Genomic DNA, 22,028 nt, shown 5'->3' with positions numbered 1-22,028 from the left:
AAAATAAGAATGTGCAAAAAAATTGGTGAATCTCGATTTGTCTTTAGAAGGCTGAGAAAGAAAAGAAAAACATGCTCAAACTAAGAAATAAAGATATATTTGAAATAAAGATATGGAGGAGAGGACAAGTATGAGTCCTTGGAGAAACTGACGCCTTCCTGGGAGCTCCTTGATAAAGTAGAGGGATAGGGGATGCAGATTTCAAACAGGAGAGGTACAATATAAGCAGAGGGAAGGAGAAATGTGTTAAGACTGACTGGAAAATCTAAGATGATTTAGCAGCTAATCAGATATTATGGATAAAACAAGTGTTCAATTCTAAATTACCAGGAAAAAGATGGTTTCAACCAACAGAAAGAAAGTGAGTCAGTTTAAAGGTAGACTTTTAAACTGTGTCAACTTTCCCCAAATAAGTATTTGGCTTATGCTTTGCATTTATTAGATAATAAGATCCATAAAGGCAAATCTTGTTTATGGCCGTCATATTAGAGTAATCCGACATCACATACAGACAGATTTTGTTGGTGTTACTTGTGACAACAGAAATATAAGAAAAGCCAAATACGGAGAATATGCCTTACAGAGTAAATTAATAACCCTCTCCTTCTTATAAAATGAAACTCAAAATTTGAATTATCATGCAATAAAATTGGTACTCTAGAAACTTCTACTTGAGACCCCTTTTTACAAGTGAAAGGCTTTTTGTTGTTGTTCATTTCAGGTATGGCAATTGAAAAGGAAACCATTAGTGCTAATGAGATATCTAGAATACTTAAAGGAGAAAAAATTGTCAAGGCATAACATTAGCAGTCCTGAGAAAAATTACCTTTGTAGCTTCTCTTTTAGCCTTTGCTCTTGCTCTTTCTTCTTGCTGACTATAAGGATCAGGGGAAGAAAAAGAGGGGAAAAGAAGAAACGGGTCTTAATACAGTAGAGTAGATTCTTAACATTTACAGGGGGATCATTCGTTGCTTTGACAATTCTCAAGCACCCCCAAAGATCCACTCACAGCAATTTGTAATTTTATTGGATAATAAACTGAAATTATTTACTTCACCTCAAGAGGATAGTGTGCAAGAAAAAGTCCCTTAATAAGTAAACCCATTTAGCTCCTCAGCAAGAACATTGCAGTAATACTTTCCTATTGGCTGATTATTTTGCATCTGCCACAGGTCTCGAGAAAGTGCTAATATTTGGCTTGTGGGAGGCAGTATAGCATGGTGTTTAAGAGGACAGAGTCCGGAGCCATAAGGAACACAAGAAATGTCTGAACCTCTCTGTGCCTTCCTCATCTTTAAATACGGAAGGGGAAGGGAGGGGCGGGAGGGGTAGTAACCACATTCTTCTCATAGGATTGTTGTGAGCATTAAATGAGTTGAGACATGCACAGCAACTAGAGGAAGGATCTGGTACATAACGAAATGATTGATAAAAGTGATGTAAGTGATCGCTATCTTCATCACTGTGATTATCATTAAGAGTGAACCCTCCAAAAAAAAGGTAGATGATGGAAATGAAGTGAGGGTGATAGCTCTTAACCATTTTTGATAACTAACAGTGTTGCAAATCAAGTGTAGCACAACTGGATCTATAATCTAAACAATTTAATCCTGTTAAATATGTAAAAAGTTTTCATTTTAAAATGTAAAAATGTGTAAATAATATGTAAAAATGTTATGTTTCAATCAACGTAAGAGTTGCTCATTCATTGATCAAATTAAAACTTTTTTAAAAGGTGAAAAGATACCTGGGTGGCTCAGTCCTTAAGCGTTTGCCTTTGGCTCAGGTCATGGTCCCAGGGTCCTGGGATCGAGCCCCGCATCGGGCTCCCTGCTCGGCGGGAAGCCTGCTTCTCCCTCTCCCACTCCCCCTGCTTGTGTTCCCTCTCTCACTGCGTCTCTCTCTGTCAAGTAAATAAATAAAATCTTAAAAAAAAAGGTGAAAAGACAGGGCACCTGGGTGGCTCAGTAGGTTAAGCGTCTGCCTTCAGCTAAGGTCATGATCTCCGGGCTCCTGGGATTGAGCCTCAGCAGGGAGTTTGCTTCTCTCTCTCCCTCTGCCCCTTCCCCCTGTTCATGCTCTCTCTCTCTCAGATGGATAAATAAAATATTTTTTTTTAAAAAAGGTGAAAAGACAGTTTGCATACGGTATGACAGTGTGCAAAAAAAGGCTGTGGAGGGAAAAATGATTCTCAAAAAAAGACAAGAGCCGGGCGCCTGGGTGGCTCAGTTGGTTAAGCGACTGCCTTCGGCTCAGGTCACGATCCTGGAGTCCCGGGATCGAGTCCCGCATCGGGCTCCCTGCTCGGCAGGGAGTCTGCTTCTCCCTCTGACCCTCCTCCCTCTCATGCTCTCTGTCTCTCATTCTCTCTCTCTCACATAAATAAATAAAATCTTTAAAAAAAAAAAAAAAGACAAGAGCCTTTGCTAACATACCCACAAAATATGACACAGTAAATCTTTATTTCTTTTTGATAAGGAATTTTTACAGTGATGGGAGAAAATTACTAAAACAGCTCCAAAATTGTGAGGTTCCTCATACTTCTTTACATGGAAACTAATCTAAGCTTTACCATGAGTCTACGTTGACTAAAAATTTTAAGAAGCATTTTCTTTCCATACTGGGAACTTTATCAGAGGAAGTAGCACAGCTGACCACTAGGTGGCAGAATTACTTCCTTGTCACTGAAAGATGAATGTCAAGGTAAAGAAAAACAGACAGAAACAAGCCTAACTTCAGGCAAATATAATTAATCGCCAGAAGTTATAATGGCATTGCTAAATGATTATACTATGTCTACAGTATACAGTGGAAAACATAATTTTCTTCATTTTTTTCCCCTGCACTGATGTTTCTATCATTCCCAACTTCTCTGGGCCTTTATGTTGTCATCTATAACTTGTGATAATACAAGAAAGACCCACTTCATATGTTTATTGTGAAGATTAAGTGGGATTAAGTAGCAAAGCTTTTAGCAAGTATATGACAATTACATGCATTCAATAAATGTTGGTTATGATGATTTGGTTTTTAGTGCTTCCATGCCCAAACACTAAAGGACAAATCTTCAGGGTTGAAATGCTCTCCACCAGGGAAGACTGAATGACTGAAACCTTTCAGAGATTCTGAGTATATAGAAAATCAACTGGAGTATCCCTTGGGAATAAGATCAAAAGTCTTAAGGAATGGGCGCCTGGGTGGCCCATTCTATGTCCCTAAAGCTCTCATCCATTTAATTCTACTCCATTAGGTCACACAGAGTAAGTAAGAAGAAAGGTAGTAAACTAAAACAAAACAAAAAAAAACCTTTCCCCTAAAATTTTCCATGCACCATAATGATATTTTATATGTAATCTCAGCCATTTCTTATTTTAGCTGATAATCCTTCAGAAAACTAAGAGCAATTCGTATGGTTATCATAGAGTAATCTCTTCTCTGAATAAAAGATCTTGAGTTACCTCTAAAATATTCTAAAAGAAAAGACAGTTAAAAGAACTTCAAAATAAAAAAAAATATTATGGCTCTCTTTAGATCACAATAATCATCATCTGAAAGCTCTCCACTTGCTTTTTGGTTTTGTGTTTTCTTTTGTGTGGGCTTTTTTTTTTTTTTAATTTTAGTTCATTTAAGTGTGACACCCAAAAATGACCATTGTCCTGAAGAGGAAAATGCATTATTTGCCATTGTTTGAAAACTTCCCTCAGTTCCTTCTCCCTCTCCTTCTAAAGTCCTGAGCTCTACTTACAAGAAGGCCTCACACATGGAGCAGGTGTTGCCATGCATTTTCCCATCCGGGCCCTTGATGGGGTCGTTCTCTCGAGTGCAGAGAAGCTGGCCATTCTTCCTTAATTTGCGGTACTCACTGCATAATTCCTGTGAAATTGAGGAAGGAAGTTTGAGGTTTTGAACACAGGTTGGGTCAGACTGGAAAAATAGCTGAAGTTTAGACTTTTTTCTTAAGTGGGGATCAGTAATTGGCTTATTTTAGAATAGTTCTTAACTGGGAAGACATGACTATTTTTAAATGATAAAAGTTGCACAACCTCAACCTAGAAATAGTCACATATGCACATGGGTATGTGCTCACATATAAACAAACAAACTGTACAAATATTTCCTACAGTTTCAGGGGATTTAGGAGTTTCCTGAATGCCATCTATGGACCCCAGCTCCACATGCCTCTGACTTTTGGAGAAGTTCCCCTCACCTCAAAGGGAGTTGTGTTCTCAGATTCTCTCTTATTTCTTGACTCACTTTCCTTCTTTTTCTTTTCTTCTTCCTCTGTTTGGCTAAAAAAGAATGATTAAAAAGGAGATCAGTAAGGATCATAGAATGTCCAGGTTGAAAGTGACCTAAAAAATAATTTAATTATGACAGTTAATACTTATTAAATTCTGGGGTTGCCTGGTTGGCTCAGTCAGTTAAACGTCTGCCTTCAGCTCAGGTCATGATCCTAGGGTCCTGGGATCGAGCCCTACATTGGGCTCCCTGCTCCCTCTCCCTCTGCTCCTCACCACCTTCCTCCCCTGCTTGTGCTCACTCTCTCTCTTTAAAAAGACAAAAAAACAAAAAAACCAAAAAAACCCACCTTAAGTAAATTCTTACTATGTGCCTGACCTGGGGCTTATTCCATGAAATCTTCCCAACTGCATGTTACAAAACTACTATTATAACCCCATTTACAAATGAGAAAACTGACAGAATGGATCACTTTCCCAAGGACACAGAACTAACAAATGTACACTACAGATTTAAATCCTAATCCAGAGGAAGTTTTTTGATCTTCCACTACTCATGACTTCTAATACTCAGTATGTCTGATTACTGTCCAGTTTTGCTTTAATCCGCTAGTAAATTCTCTACCTTGTATCATCCTTGAAACCCCACATAGGTCATTCTACCCTTGAAGTCCTCAGACTGTTAGGAAGTTGCTCCTGGCATTGAGCCAGACCCCTTCCAGAGCTTTCACTCATTGTTTCCACTTTCATCCACAGAGACAACCAGGAACTAGTATTGATAAAACAAAAGCTACTTGGATATTTCAAGACCATGACTCCCCCTTTGCTAAATGTACCAAGCCTTACATGGTTTTTATCCTAAACGTGCTTTTGCTTTCCTGCTGAAGTGGTCCTCTCATAATGGAACACAGAAATGAAGCAGAAAGTTAATCTGAACTCACTGCTTACATTTTCTAGAATCCCTTCCATAACAACAACAACTGTCTAGTAGAAGAGAGAGACGGTGAACATATAGTCACACATATCAATTTACCCCTACTAACTGTGTTTTGTGCTACGAAGCAAAGTGCTGATCACCATGAAGGAGAAAGTGTGGGGTTAGGGACGTAGAGTAGGCTTTGCCACAGCTGTTCAACCTGTGTTCACGAGACACATGGGAGGGGTTCACTCCACCAGATACTCATCATTCCTATTCCAAGTCATTCCCCCAGGTCCTGTGTATGAATTAATGTACCGTTTTGCATATTTATATGTTTGCTTTGTGATGTGTTGTGTGATTTCAGGTGACTTCACAGCCCTCTCTGCAAGGGTAAGATCCTTGTCTTATATCCTGTACACTTCCACAGGAACTCAACCAGTGACTGATAAGCAAGAATGATTCTTTGGAGTTCGTTAGGAGTAATGTCACCATGATGGCAACATAGGTGGTTCCTAACTTCCCTTCCCCTCACCAGAACAACCAACCTCTAGTCATGACATGACTGAGAGAATCCTAGAACACGGGGACGAGGCTGAAGTACCCACGGCACCTCAGAGACCAAGCCAGACTGCATGAGAAGGGTAAGAGAAGCAGCTACTTGTGGACATCACTGCCCCTCTCTCAGGACAGAGCAGGAATTATTCTTTGATAATTATGACATTGTGCAAAAATGCCATTGACAAGAATTAAACACAATTTAAGAAATAAAATATAACAAAGTTAAAATTAAAAAAATACAAAATGAAGCAGAAAGGACAAAACGCTCCCTCATTTCCCCAGGTGCAGCGCTACTCACAAGAACACCTCACACATGGAGCAGGTGTTGCCATACATTTTCCCATCGGGGCCCTGGATGGGGTCGTTCTCTCGCGTGCGGGGGAGCTTTCCATTCCTCACAAGCTTGAGGTATTCACTGCACAGCTCCTGCCAGGATAGAGAAAGCAAGCTAGGGATACATTTTGTTCCTATTCCAAGCAGAAGATTGGAACATCAACATTGGCAGAAACTAATGTTATGCTTCTTTGACACCAGGACTTTAGTTGTGTTTCTCTCAAATGTAAAATTTAATTCAACAAACAGAACTCACCATTTGCTAAGAGATGGGAACAAATAAGACATAATGGGATGTCACAATATAAGAAAAGAGGTGGACAAGTAAACTCCACTATAATCTAAACACACTGAAATAAGGGCAGGGGAGCCTGGGTGGCTCAGTCGATTAAGGGTGTGCCTTCAGCTCAGGTCATGGTCCCAGGGTTCTGGGATGGAGCCCCAGGTCAGGCTCCCGGCTCAGTGGGGAACCTGCTTCTCCCTCTCCCTCTGCCCCTCCGCCTGCTCATGCTCTCTCTCCCGTGCTCTCCCTCTCTCTCGCAAATAAACAAAATCTTAAAAACATTTTTGGAGGGGGGTGCCTGGGTGGCTCAGTCGTTAAGCGTCTGCCTTCGGCTCAGGTCATGATCCCAGGGTCCTTGGATCGAGCCCCGCATCGGGCTCCCTGCTCCGCTGGGAAGCCTGCTTCTCCCTCTCCCACTCCCCCCGCTTGTGTTCCCTCTCTCGCTGTGTCTCTCTCTGTCAAATAAAATCTTTAAAAAAAAAAAAAAAATTTTTTTTGGAGGAATAAAATAAGTGCAAACATACAGGTACAAGAAAATCTGAGAACATAGAGGTTGGGACCATGAGATCTGACTGTGAAAACCAGGGAAGATGTCACATAACAAGAATAATTTGAGTGAGACTGAAGAGTAAACAGCATTTTCATGGATAAGAAGGGGATTGGGGAATATGCATATGAGACCATTAAGTTGGGAAATAAAGTAGGAAACCACACGGGCATATAGCAGAACATAAATTTCTGAATGAAGGTAAGCCAAATAAGAAGGGAGATAAGGAGATTGAATTATATCCTATAGTTTATGATGAGCCATTTGTGGCTTTTAAGCAGAACGGTATTGGGATCTGATTAATATTGTGAAGCTTTGCTCTAGCTCTGTTAGGGAGCATAGTTGGATAACGGAAAGAATAGAACCTAGCGGGAAAAGTAGAAGACTTTCATCTTCTAAACAATAAGCAGTAACAACTTATAGAAGGCTATGGAAACAAATATTGTAACATTTCAGAGCTAAAAAGCAGGCTTTCTGTGTGCAGAATGAAGGTATTTTTATCCCAATTCAAATGAGAAATTTCAGAAATTCATATGTAGAAAATATATGGGAATATATGGGAAGTGGTTTGCAAAAGCTAACACAGTCTGTAAGTGATGAAACCAGTGCTAGAACCCAGTTTTTTCAGACTTCAAATAATTTTTACTCCACAGGGTTAGTCTTGGAAGCAGCAAGCATTGATCAAATTCCCATAGGATTCATCTCAGTGTCATCTCCAGATTAAAGGGTTAGGATTTCCTGGCAATTTTTTTACTAGAAAATATTCCACCCTTTAGACTCTGAAACATGTTCAAGTTAGAATGCCAAGTAGGACTCAATGGGTGGATTCCACTCACTCCACATAAGGGTGTTTTTTCAGATTCTCTTTTATTTCTTGCTTCTGCTTCAGCCTTTTTCTTTTCCTCAGCTTCTGCTTGGCTAAATGAGAGAAAAAAAAATGAGAAGAATCCATTGGACCAAGTACAGGCAATTATTTGTCCACATTCTTGCATTGCTAATCTGTCCTCCCTCCTTAGAAAGAGCAATTTTGTCCTTTTATCACTACATACCGATGAGAAGCAACAAAACAGCCTCCAGTATGGTAAGATACCATAACTTCTTTATACTTTTAGCTTAACATTGAAAGAAAGACAGTGATTGTGGATCTGGAAAGCTTGCTTTCTATAAAATACCTTTCTTGCCTGTGATCAGAAAAGAAATACCATCAATGATCAGTGTCCATCAAGGAGATATCAAAACTAGTACCCTTGTAACGTTATACCTGGAGACTGAAAGTGGCCTTTACAAAGCACACTGACTGGTTCCCTTGTCTGAGGCAGAGAGGGCTTTGGCTATACTTTTAGGACAGGACTACAATTAACCAAGGTCCCTTCTCTCAAGTCTATAGTCTATCACATCATGGACACCCTAGCTTTATTAATTCACCTTAAATGTATTGCTTACTCATGGCTGCATTATCTAAAGACAAAATAGAGTGCAGGTGGAAAAAGGCCAATAATTTCCATACATTGATAAACCAAATGAGCCTATATTTGCTTTGCACAATAGAATTGCATGGTATGTATGGTTAACTGATGCTATTTCAAGCACACAAGGCTATCAATCAAAACAAAAGACCATAGATTCAAAATGTAAATCAAGTACTTAATCTGAGTTCAATCAAATAAACTGGGAGTAGTTCCAAATTTTGAAAGCAAACTGTCAATTCTAACTTATTGAGAAATGTCACATTATATAAAGTAATATTTAATTTTGTAAGCGTTCATGATTATTTGATGGGCAACATTAACTCTAATAATCAATATCTGCATTAAGTGCTTACTTTGGGCCCTAACCTCTTTGGAAGATGAGATGCCTATAAACTTGTACCACAGGTTCATATATGAAGCTTCAGCAGTATGGACAATGTGATATTTGCACAAGCTCAAGGCTGTCAGGATGTTTCAGTGGTAAGAGAATGAGTGTCAAGGAAGCAGACATATTGGAGTAAATAGCTCTAGGTCCTTCTCCCAGCTCTCTTGCTAACATTCTCAATGTAAGTATTCAACTTATTCAACTCCCTTCCCTATTTTGAGCCCCAGTTTCCCCACTTATGGAAGTAGCTAGTTCTATTAGACTCTCTGTAAGGTCCTTTCTCTTTGGCATTCTTTAGACACTCTGACATTCCATACTCACTAGAAGGCTTGACACATGGAACACAAGTTTCCATGCATTTTCCCATCTGGACCACGAACAGGGTCATTTTCTCTGGTACAGAAAAGTATTCCATTCTTTGCACGATCCTGATATTCACTGCAGAGTTTCTAAATAATGAAAATGAGACAGTTTAGATATAGTTATCTATTTTGTTTATTCATTTTATTTTTTAAAAGATTTTATTTATTTATTTGAGAGAGACAGAGAGAGTACGAGAGTGAGTTGGGAGGGGAAGAGCAGAGGGAGAGAGAGAGAATCTCAAGCAGACTCCATGCTGAGTGTGGGGCCCAATGCAGGGCTCGATCTCACGACCCTGAGATCAGGACCTGAGCCAAAATCAAGAGTCGGATGCTTAACCAACTGAGCCACCCACAGCGCCCTCTGTTTATACATTTTAGATGCTGTTAATTAAAGATATCAAAGAAGAGGAACTAAGGATAAAAAATAAAACTTATAGGATTTAGGATCATCCCAAAATTTTGTGATATTTCTCTCCATGTAATAGTTACCCATTTAAGTATTCAGCAAATGTATTAAGGGGATATGACTATAAATGTGATTTAGCTCTTTTATCACTCAAGTGGACAGGATAAGGAATTGCAATATAAAAAGCTGAGAGATATGACACAGGTCTGAGTTACATTTGTACAAGCACAAAGGGAAGAATGATTTATGGAAGTACAGAGAAGAGTTTATAGCTGAGGTCTCTATCTTTAGGATGTGTCCAGGTAAACAATATGGCAAAAAGGTCCTCCAGGAGGAATTACAACTTATATGCAAAGACAGAGGGACATAAAAGACCATGTTATCTTGAGATCATCTATTATTGTCAGGAAGAATTAGCTGGATAAAGAGAGGAAGGTTTGGGAAGGGGTCAAAAAGGAGACCTTGAAGATTAAGTCAAAACTAGATCACTGAACCTAGAAGGGAATTTGGACTTTATTCTTAGGAAATTGGAAAATGATAAATATTTATAGAAGAGAAGAACATAAGCAAATCTGTTTTAGAAAGACCACCCAGCCAGCCAGATATGTGGGGATTTGAGTGACTGGAGACTGAAGTTTGAGAAACTATAGGAGAAAATAAGGAAAGGAAGGGAGGGAGGAAGAAAGGAAGGGTGGAGGGAAGGAAGGAAAGAGAACAAGGAAGACAAAGAGGAAGGAATAAAACCGGAAATGAAAGATAAAAGGATTGTTTTGATTTCAGAAATAAAATTAAAGGATTGAAGAGAAGACATCAGTTGAAAGTGAGGCTTAGACATTACGATGGAATTACATGAAGTCAGCTGCTTTATGAAACTGTGAACTACACACTACAGAAGGTGGGCGAACACTCACTGTTAAAAATAAGTTACATAGGAGTGAAATGGTCCAAATAGCCTCTAGGATACCCTCAAACTTTGGCTTTTCCTAAGGCCACTGAGTCATGGAAATATTTCCCACTCAAACAGTGTGGAAGATGAATTGAATCTTGAGGACTGAGAAAGCTGTTGGCGAGAAGCACAGAGGCCAGGCAGGATGCTAACGCATCAACACAAAGGAAATCTATGAGAAGTATGAGCTAAGTTGGTAGCAGGAGAAAAAAAAAAAAAACAAATGACTAGTTAAGAGATGTGTGGAAAGTAGAATGTGGTACGATTTTAAAGGGAGAGTATTAAAATGATACATAGAAGACCTCCAAAACAGCTACCACACATATTAAACTTTGAATTCAGATGATGCTTTGATATATTACCTTTGTTTAGGAACTATTCTACTAATATGACTTGATTAATTTTCTCCAAATAGCGCTAAAAATTGTAATGTTGTAATTATTCTTCTAAATCTTATGAAATAGTAACTATAAACTGCTTTCCAGAAAATCCATCAGTAATGAAGGAAAAACGAACCAATATCGAAAAAGCATTGTAGAGTAAAATGCACACACACATCCCACAAAAGTCATAACTAAATTGATCAAACTAATCATCACCTCAATTTCTCTCTTAACTTTGACTTTTTCTTCAGTCTTCCTTAGGTTTTCATGTGCTTTATTTTTTTCTTCTGAAAAACGCTGTTTGCTGGAGAAAAAAAACCCAAAAATGAATACATGAATACAGATGCTTCAAATCCTCATGTTATAAAATAGTCATTTAGGGGGCTCCTGGGTGGCTCAGTCGGTAAGCGTCTGCCTTCAGCTCAGGTCATGATCCTAGGGTCCTGGGATCGAGCCCCACGTGGGGCTCCCTTCTCTGCCTAGCAGGGAGTCAGCTTCTCCCTTTCCCTCTGCCCCTCCCCCTCTGCTTGTGCTTTCTCTCTCACTCTCTCTTTCAAATAAATAAATAAAATCTTTAAAAAAATAAGTCATTCGTGGATGGAACTGGAAGGTATTATGTTGAGTGAAATAAGTCAAACAGAGAAAGACATGTATCATATGATCTCACTGATATGAGGAATTCTTAATTGTAGGAAAGAAACTGGGGGTTGCTGGAGTGGGGGGTGGGGTGGGAGGGATGGGGTGACTGGGTGATAGACACTGGGGAGGGTATGTGCTCTGGTAAGCGCTGTGAATTGTGCAAGACTGTTGAATCTCAGATCTGTACCTCTGAAACAAATAATGCAATATATGTTAAGAAAAAAAAAAGAAGAAGAAGAAGGTAGCGGGAGGGGAAGAATGAAGCGGGGGAAATTGGAGGGGGGGACAAACCATGAGAGACGATGGACTCTGAAAAACAAACTGAGGGTTCTAGAGGGGAGGGGGGTAGGAGGATGGGTTAGCCTGGAGATGGGTATTGAGGAGGGCACATTCTGCATGGAGCACTGGGTGTTATGCACAAACAATGAATCATGGAACACTACATCTAAAACTAATGATGTAATGTATGGGGATTAACATAAGAATAAAATAAATAAATAAAAATAAGTCATTTAGGTGCAGGTGGAAAAACAGCTATGTGTTTATGAGTTCTAGAACAAACATTTTCCAATCATCTTAAGGCTCCTTATTAGATGGAAATCTTCACTCTTTCTCCAAAGAATCCCTTTTATTTTGCCTTCATGTATAACATGTCCTTCCACAGCAATGACTGTTTTTGTCATCTTGCCTTCTTTTAAATCTTCTCAGCTTAAATTCTGCCTTCTTTAAGAAGACAGTCCAGACCTCAAAGTGGAAATGAACTGTATATCCGTCATTGTATTTTCATAGCTGAATATTCTCTTACGGGATAGTTCTTTTTTTTTTTTTTAAGATTTTTTTTTTTTTTTTTTTTTAATTTGCGAGAGAGAGAATGAGAGACAGCGAACATGAGAGGAAGGAGAGTCAGAGGGAGAAGCAGACTCCCCGCTGAGCAGGGAGCCTGATGCAGGACTCGATCCCGGGACTCCAGGATCATGACCTGAGCCGAAGGCAGTTGCTTAACCAACTGAGCCACCCAGGCGCCCCTTACGGGATAGTTCTTACTCTGTCTTGCAACGTGTTTGTGTGTGTGTGTGTCCATGGCTTATTTCTGCTATTTAACTTTAAGCTTCTTGAGAGCAGGGATCTTCATTCACACATTCATTCAACATTTGGCTAGTAACTATTCTTTGTCAAGCGCTGGCCTGGTGCTATATATATAAGACAGACACATACACTGTGTTCTTGGAACTTAGAACCCAGTCAACAAATAGTCAGAGCAATAATTACCAGCTGTGATGATTGCTATGAAATAAAATTATTAAGAGTTATAAAGATTGATTTCAATTAAGAATTTCAGGAGGTCTTGGGTGCCTGGGTGGCTCAGTTGGTTAAGCGACTGCCTTCGGTTCAGGTCATGATCCTGGAGTCCCGGGATCGAGTCCCGCATCGGGCTCCCTGCTCGGCAGGGAGTCTGCTTCTCCCTCTGGCCCTCCCCCCTCTCATGTGCCTGCTCCCTCTCATTCTCTCTCTCTCAAATAAATAAATAAAATCTTTAAAAAAGAAAAAAAAAAAGAATTTCAGGAGGTCTTATCCAAAGAAGGGTAATCTTGAAATGTGATCCACAGAAGAAGAGACACTAGCTGGCCAAGATTGAGACAAACTGGCAGCAAGACAGCATAAAGGGGAGAGCTTCAAGAGTTCAAGGATCTGAAAGAGTGACAAGCCTGGTCTGAGACAGCTTCGTAAATGCTGTAATTTACATGCTGTGGGATTTGTGCTTCCCCCCCAGGTCAGATGCCCGAGATGAAAAGATAAAGTTAATCCAAGTCACGTATAAACATGAAGTTTTTGTGGGAGACAACATCTGTTTTGTCACAATGGGATAATTACTGAAGGAAACAGTCTAAGTCTTGGTACTTGCTTTTACCCTCATTCTGTATTATGACTATCTTGTAAAAAGGCTTACAAAGGTGGTGGGAGGAAATATTAAGAAGGGTTTTGTAATCCAGTCCTCTAACTGGAAAATAGAATCCATTTGTACTCAGAAACAGACATACATCATTAGGATCTACTTACTAGGTGATATCATGGTTTGTAGAGGACAGAAAACTGCTCAAAAATTTTCAACAACAAAGCAGCACCTCAACATTATTCTCACCATTCCCATCAATCTCCACTTTACCTGTCCCATACCTCCAAAGAACCCACATCTGTACTCACAAAATTTCAGCACACAGGGCACATTTGTTGCCATGCATCCTGCCATCAGGGCCACGAATTGGGTCACTCTCCCGTGTACAATAAAGTCTTCCATTCCTCACTTGGGTTTCATATTCTTTACAAAAATCCTGCAAAAAGGTAAGTGATTACATTTAGCACTTCTCTACTCTTTAACATAGAAAATACACATCATGGATTTATAGCCAAAGAATATCAGGTCTAGAAGGTGTTGGTAAACATATAACATATTAATGAGGATTAATGAGAAATAGTAATTATGTTATGAAATTACTACATACCTGTATCTACTATGTGGTGTATTTATTAAAAGATAAAAGAGCGGTGGGGCACCTGGGTGGCTTAGTCAGTTAAGTGGCCAACTCCTGGTTTGGCTCTGGTCATGATCTCAGGGTCTTGAGATCAAGTCCCCCTTGGGGGGGGGGGGGTCTGCACTCAGCGGGGAGTCTGCTTCTCTCTCTCTCTCTACCCCTCCCCCCCACTTGCACACGCACTCTCTCTCTAAAATAAATAAATAAATCTTTAAAAAAAGGTAAAAGAGCCTTATAAAAAATAAGGCTGAGCAAATATCTCATAAAACTAGATAGCTCTTATTAACTTTCAAGTCTATGAAAAAAGGATTGCAAAAAATAAAAGATCTTTCAACGAATTCCAAGACAGACATAACAAAATGCAGCTGCCAGGACAAAAGAAAAAAATTGCCAACAAGCAGACTAGAGAATCTGTAAGATGAGATGCTTAAACACTATTTAATATGGATCAAATCAAGAACAATCTGGTTTGGTTTGCAAGGAAAATGAATAAGGTGGCATCCATTGTCCTCTCTGTGACTCTGTGGCCTTTACTGTTGTTCACTTTTATGTGCTCTGCCTCGTTTATGGATGTCCATTTCTAATACAGTAGGTGGAAAGCACAGAGAGTGAATCTAATTCTCCTTCACTCCCCACTGGAGACAGGTAAAACACCAAGACTAAAATTTAAATTTAAATTTCAAAGGCTGTGACTTCCCCAAATAACCCAAGAAAGGTTTGTATCCAGATTTCCCAATGCTTTGGTTTAGTACTTTCGGATTTTTCTCTGTGTTTGGAAAATTCTACTATCTGAAGTGAAGACTAAACTTCATATTTATAGCTATACTTATATCTCTATCTACCCCAAATTACTGCAAATTTAGGAAACTCTATGTCAATAAACATGTTTGGTAATGGTATATATTACTACATAACTTACAAAACACCTACAAAACCTACAAAAAAATGCTTCTCTGAGCCTTTTTCAACAATGTGACCGTCATCTTGCATTTCAGCCAAGAAGACATGAGCATAAAGAGTATGGTTTGAAGTGGGAAGACCTGAGCAGCTAGACTATGCTTCTAACTCCTGGGAGATCACAGCAAACGCCCATTACCGTAGACCCCTCTATCTTACCAAGTACACAATGAAGTTTTTGGAATAATGCTCTTTAGGGCCTTTTCTAGAGGCAATATTCTCCATGTTTAAAATGTAACTCATATCTCACTAGGACACTTTAAAAAAGAATCCTAATTGACTCCTAATAAGAAGGCATTTGTTTTTGGAGAAGCAGTGGGTGTGCTCCAAACTTCCTGGTTGTAACAATCTGGGAATAAAGACACGGAAGACAATCCCCTGATAATCATAGCATGGCAGGAAAATTACTCTTCAATGGTTCCCATAAAAGAAACAATGATAATTTCAGTTTATAAGCTGTGATTCATCTGAGGAGATTCTGAAGAAATGCTTTTGTGAGCAACCCACTGACGGGTTAATTATGGGGCAGATATTGAGCCATCACCACAAAGCAGTCGCATTCAACACAGTCACGTCCAGTGACCCCACCAAAACAATGACCCCAGCCACAGAGGAAAAGAGGGAAAAGTAAACAAGACCTGATGATGGATAATGGAAAAGAACTGTCCATGTTTATGGAGTAATAAAATGCTCAATATTACAAGATGACCCAAAGGTTTTGACTGAAATTTAACAACCAAAAGAACTGCTTTTCAAAGCTCAGTTAGTATTGAACAAATTACTGAGAACATGTTCCTTCATTGAAACTCTGTTGAACACCCTATTTAGGGTGGGAAATGTGCTTGATTGAATAGCATCATGAAGTAGAAGTTTAGTCCTTGACTACCAAAAACTAGACTTGTGTCTATCCTTAGGAAAACATATGCCCATCATCCACAAAAATAGTATACTTGTTGTGCTGTCTCTCCCAATTGGATGGGGCCCCCCCGAATGTAGGGCGTCCGGATGGAGTGGGGGCTGGTGGCACGAGTAGTGAAAGAATTCACCCAAGGCAGAACAAAAGAGGTAAAAGTTTGTTGGATACACTGCGAAAAAGGCCGGGAAGGATAGCAAAGTCAAGACTGTCTGCCACGAGGCAGTGGGCGAAGGCTGTATTTAAAGGGGGAAGGAGAGGAGGTATGGGAATGTATGGAATTTTCCTTTTTTGGTACCTATGTCTGGGTGTAAGTAGCCCATTGGTTAGTTAGGGCTGATGGATATTTTGAGGTGGTCGCTTGATGGGCCTGTTTGTATTCAGCCAGTGAATACTGTATTCAGTATTCACTGTGGGCCCTTTTGCCTTGATCAAGTTTCCATTGTTCAAGCCTGTTTCCTTAAAAGAGGCCTTGACACTTGTATTAGCACTACAGGGTATAGGGTGTGGAATCACATTCCAACAAGAAGGTAAAAATGAGGTCCTTTACCCAACCTCCTTAATTCGGGACAAAGAAATTGAGGCCCAGAGAGAAGAGATGACTTGGTCAGTTTCACACAGCCAGAGCATAACAAAACTATGGGTAAAACTAAGTTGTTCTGACTTCTCAACAAAAAGCTAGTCATTTAGCAAAGTAACTGCTATCACTTAGAATGAAAGTAGGGTTTAATAACCTTGGTGATTTAGGGAATCCAAGCTGTATGACCTACAATGTTTATTCAATTACTAAAAGGAACAATTTTTCATACTAAACAAATCGTATAATAATTTGAAAAAACTTAATTTTAAGGGTACTTTAAAAACCACAACGTCAATATTTGTTTAATATCTTTCTTTAAACAGAAGCTAGACCTTTATAAATGCAGGCCTCATTGTAATAACCATAACAAATAACTCCAGTTTGTATCAATGAGATGATACATAAAATGCACCAGTGGATACACTGTTTAAAAGACTCTAGAATTATTTTAAAGTTATTCCTGTCTAATTTATATTATGTTGTATTAAAAAAAATTTATTCAAAGCAAAATTAATCTAAGCCAGAGAGAAGTCTGGTGGAAATGAAGCAGAATTTAATTTGCATATTTTCTGACTGATATTCTTTCTTTCCCTTTTTCTTAAAAATAGCATATTTTGAACTTTAGGTGGGAAATGCAATTTTAATCTAATGATTAATATACTTGAAATAGTCAACTTGGGGAAGTTTGAAATTAAGGGAAACAATTTATTGTAAAAATTAAGGACAATGACATTGACTTACCTCAAAGATTCAAGCTTAACTTTGTTAATAGTTTGGCCACAAGATCAAATTATGTTGGTGAGGAATTTACCTTTTCGGCACTTCGTTGAATTCTGGTTTCACCTTCTCTTTTGGCGTTTTCTTGAGCTTCTTTTAAGCTGTTAAGAAAGAGAACAGTTGGTCAGTTTACGGCTCAATCATATTTTCAGTGTCCAGTCTGTGCTAGGCACTTTCATATCCTTGGCCATAGCTCGTTAAACCGATCCACTTAACATGAGACAAGCTTTTCCCCGTCTCAAATTTGAGCCAGAAAATTGCCAAAGATAAGGAAGGGTGTGAAACTGACTCACTGACAGTCAATTAGAAGCTTTGTTCTGTAAAAGTAGATGGGTGTGACTCCTTGACTGACAAACAGAAGATTGTTGGGGAAAAGTCCCTTTAACTGGCAGAACCAAGAGCTTTTTAACACAATGCTGTGACAAGGGTGAAACCGAACTGAGCATTTGAAGTACTGCCGTCCACACCCTTATGTAAAGCTTTTCTATACCTTGTAAAGTATTTGTTTGCCTTCATGTAAAATCACTGCGGTTAAAAAAAGTGACATTGAACTGAGCTTCTAAGTCCTCTCCTATCTATTACCTAATTACAGTCCCAACCGGAGACAGGCAGTATGAGTTCTACAGAGGAAGAAACCAAGAGTTAGAGAAGTCAAATCTCTTTTTTAGCTAGTGTGTGAAAACAAACAGAAAGTCACAGAATTGGGGCATGTCGGAAAACTAAACCCACATGTCTCCTGATAAGAAAGTAGAAATTAGGCTTATTTCCTGTCTGGAAACCAGATATAATCACTGTTTTGTAAACCTGATAGGACGTGCCCTTGAATTCTCTGGCAGCACGCTGTAATTTTCAAAGGCAGGTGTGAAATTTATTAATCTGTTAGATCTTTCTCTGTGATGATTTTAAAGATCCGTGGATGTAAATGGAGCACTTGAAAGCCTGCTGACATATAGAGAGTCTATATCTTGTTTAACAGCCAGAATATTAAAGACTCTTTGGATCTTCTTCACATCTCAGCCTCAATACTCACAGATGTCAGGCACTCAGAGAAAGTTAACCCTCTCCTTCTCTTCCCTAAAGTTCCACCATTTATAGTAATAACGAAGGCAGCCACATGACATTATTATTATTATTACTTTAAATTAGATTGTCGCATTTAGTAAGAGTCTCTGTACATATACAAATGAAGCAATGCGCATCAAACGAATGACCTGGTTTATTCCAGGAAAGTGTTTTCTAAATTGTAAAATATTGTGCCTTATAAAATACTGTGCATTGTCCTATCATTATAATTAAGCAAATTAAGAGTCTTGAATTTAATAACTAACATAATTACCTTAACCATGCCTTTTAAGAAACTCTAGCAGATGATATGAATTAAAAAGAAAAGAAGCCTTTCAGAGAGCAAGGACGATTTCACTTTAAGAAGACAAAGAATTGTATGCTTCATGAAAAGGACTGTATCTCTCTGCAGAGTGGTTCTCAGGACAGCAACCAAGTGCATCCTCATCAAATCCACCTACTTGGCCTGCATGGGGATGATGATACTTACAAGAGCTCAGCACACATGGCACACTTATTGCCATGTGTTTTGCCATCAGGGCCAAGGACTGGATCATTTTCCCTGGTGCATTCAAGTCTTCCATCCTTCACATAAGGCCGAAAAGCACTACATACATCCTGAAGAACAGGGAAAAGAACTTAACATCCTGATTGTAATGCATTCCACACGGTTTTCAGAATTTTATAGTACTCAGTGCTTCTCTGCCCAATGCACACTAGCCACTTAGAGCAGTGCCAGATGCCTAGAAGTAGCTCAGTAAGTGTTGCATAATTCATGAGGTTAAGTATGGTGCTCATTTACTTATTCATTTATTAGTAAACACAGATACCCTAGTATGTGTTAGAACTAAGGCGGAACACAGTCCTTGCACTCAACTTGCTCATGATCTACTGGATGACACAAAGAGACATTTAAAATATGATGTACTAACTGCCCTGATAGGTGCTCTAGGAGCATAGAAAGGGCACCAAACCTTGACTTAGGAAAAAACGTTCAGCTAGAAAAAGTCAAGTGTGACATGTCTGAGATACTCATTTCTTTCTCCTATAATCACAAGTGCACAGAATGTTAGCAAAGGGAAAAGCTATTTAATCCAAATCTCATTTTTAGATATGGATACACTGGTACAGTGTGGGTAAGTAATTTACCTAAGGTCTCCTGACAGCAAGTGACAGTGCTAGGGTTTCAATTCAGATTACGTGACTGAAGCATAATGCCCTTTTTACTATAAGTGTAGTTTCCTTTTGATGGATGGATGGATTGACTGATTGATTGATTTTTTTTTTTCATAGAAAGCAGAAATAGAGCTGAAAAGTCTAACTACCAAAGTCACCTGCTCCAGTTACAGGAACTATCAACTGCTTTTCATCTAAACAAGCAGGGCCCCATCTTAGGTAAAGCAAGAATTGCTTCCTTCCTAGTACCCCACCAAAGAAGGAAGAGGAGAGCATCTTCTTTCTCTCTGAAGTCAGCCTCCCAAGATTTCCCACCATTTTGACACTTGTCCTCACCTGCTCTGGATTATTGGTCTCACATTCCCCTTCACTTTTTATGCCAACTTGGGACCTGGTTTTACTGGAATTGAAAGTTAGTAGACACAGAAGTTTAGTATCACAGAACTTCTTACCGTTCAAAAGTAACTTATTGTCACTGTATTATAATTCTCCTTTGCCCTTGAAAACAAATGTCACATCGCATTCTTTTCCTCATTTACTCTTTCTAATGAGAGCCTGTGTTTATAACTTGGAGTTGAAGAAATAGAATTATGTTGGAGGGCTAATAAGAGTCAGGTCTATAAATATTATTTCTAGAATTTTCTTTCCTACGTCTAAAGAGGATCCATATCAGAAGAGAAGGAAAAAATACACCTTATAACTAAAAAGAGCAAAGAACTATGCTGTTGTTGATGATGGTGTTTTAAATATACGAATTCAAGTTTAAATGATCTAACATCCTGCTCTATTATTCTTTGTTTGGGTTATGCTGACTAATATTTTAGTTGTCACGGAAAGTACCTTAAGTCTCAAGAATTAAGTTTATTCAGTCTAATAGAGCTTTAACGCTATCTGAAAACAAAACCATAAATGTGAAATACATCTCCTACTTTTTGAAAAGGTAAGGCAGCTTAAAACCACAGCCTCTGTATAACAATAAAAAAACAACAAAAGCAATATAAAGAGGAAAAGGAAGTTATTAAAAGTTACAAGAAAAAAGTTATATCAAAAGATATCATCTGAGGGAAACAAAAAAAAATTGAATCCCAATGTTATTGCAGAGTCCCCTAGTAGACAAAGCTAAGGAAGAAACCCAATGAGCAGTATGGTTCTCACTGTATAATGAAGGAAGTATACCAGAAATTAGGGGTGAGACACTTAGACCTGAAGAGATTTAAAGAATCTATCACAGGATCCCCCACATAAAACATAGTAGTAATTAAATGTACAGTGTGCTCATAATAGTATTACAAAATACATATCTAATAAAACCTGTCTGTTCTCCCTATGTCTGTTTGTGTTTTCTGTTTGTTGACCACTGGTGAGAGGTGAAGGCATCATTTCAGAGTGCATCTCTGAAAACGCAATAATGCAAGGGATCAGAGTGATTTAATTCAGTTGTATTTTGGTAGAGATACTTATTACAAGGAGGGATAACGCTTGCAGAACCCTGAAGACTGAATATTTATCATACCCTTTATTAGTTTCAAGCACTGGTTGTTATTATGTGTGCAAAAAGTGGAGAGCAGACAATTCAAGACTGAGGCCACAGGTCAGAACCTGTGAAGCAGGTGTGCCATCTTGTTGACTGACAACCGACAACCAAACTTAGCACTGAGGGTGGAGAAAGAATCAAACGGGGACAAAATGTTGGACAGTGAGATGCTTTAGCTATGTGACAAAGGTCAAATCAATGGAAAGAAGTTCAATATTGAAAGTTCCAATTATCTACTCTAATATTATAAATTACTGAGCACTAAATAAAAAAATCATTTGATGATTAAATAATTCTCTGTAAAAAAAGATGTACTCCTAGATAGATAGATAGAAAGGGACAGATGTCTGTCTGTATATGTATGTGTATATAAGTGTATGTACATACATGTGTGCTTATATGTGCATACAGGTAGATACTTAGATTTAGATCTATCAGATGTCTGTCTACTTCACAGAGACACTGATAACTCTCTGATAAACTGCATACAAAAGTGCTTTGTAAAATATAAAGTGTTGCACTTCATATTTTTTCCCTTAAGAATAGTAAAAGGAGTGGTCCTAATAATTTCTGGATGGCTAACTTTCACAAAATGAATTGATATTTTAAAGACTGTAGGAAAAAATTGTGTCATGTACTTGTATGGACAGCATGCTTTAGGGAGAAAGCCTGCTGCAGATACTCACGCGTTCTCGGCACACAGCGCACATTTGTTGCTGTAGGTTTTCCCGTCTGTGCCACAAAGGGCTGCGTTATCGAAGGTACACATAAAATCCCCACTTCTCTCGTCTTTCCTGAAATCATCACAATTCAACTGCAAGAGACGTTATTAAGGAACATCAAAATATAAGAGATAAAATATTCCTTAGATACATAAATACGTGAACATTTTAAACCCACAACAATATAACTTACTGGAAAACAAAACAGACTGAGGAGACTACAGTGCACGAATAACATCATGAATAACAAAACATGGCCCCAGAACAGAGACGTACTTAGATTTTAGGAGAAAGAATTGGTATTTGAT

General features: G+C 38.7%; 1 protein-coding gene across 2 annotated transcripts in view; it reads right to left on the bottom strand.

Annotated features, from left to right (window-relative positions):
- Positions 1-22,028, bottom strand: part of SPINK5 (serine peptidase inhibitor Kazal type 5) — a 75,915-nt gene that overhangs the window by 30,485 nt on the left and 23,402 nt on the right. For both annotated transcript variants that reach the window (XM_021701991.1, XM_021701990.1), the window contains exons 5-16: positions 21,685-21,812; positions 19,801-19,864; positions 18,779-18,906; positions 17,261-17,327; positions 13,671-13,798; positions 11,046-11,133; positions 9,054-9,181; positions 7,715-7,796; positions 6,014-6,141; positions 4,208-4,289; positions 3,746-3,873; positions 827-875 (exon numbers count right to left, since the gene is read on the bottom strand). In XM_021701991.1, the coding sequence (XP_021557666.1) occupies positions 827-875; positions 3,746-3,873; positions 4,208-4,289; positions 6,014-6,141; positions 7,715-7,796; positions 9,054-9,181; positions 11,046-11,133; positions 13,671-13,798; positions 17,261-17,327; positions 18,779-18,906; positions 19,801-19,864; positions 21,685-21,812 (1,200 nt within the window). The remainder of the gene's footprint in view (positions 1-826; positions 876-3,745; positions 3,874-4,207; positions 4,290-6,013; positions 6,142-7,714; positions 7,797-9,053; positions 9,182-11,045; positions 11,134-13,670; positions 13,799-17,260; positions 17,328-18,778; positions 18,907-19,800; positions 19,865-21,684; positions 21,813-22,028) is intronic.

The sequence above is a fragment of the Neomonachus schauinslandi genome, chromosome 7 (assembly GCF_002201575.2).
Source record: "Neomonachus schauinslandi chromosome 7, ASM220157v2, whole genome shotgun sequence".
NCBI lineage: Eukaryota > Metazoa > Chordata > Mammalia > Carnivora > Phocidae > Neomonachus > Neomonachus schauinslandi.
Note: the sequence above shows the minus strand (reverse complement) of the source record. Positions and strands in the feature narration are given on the sequence as shown.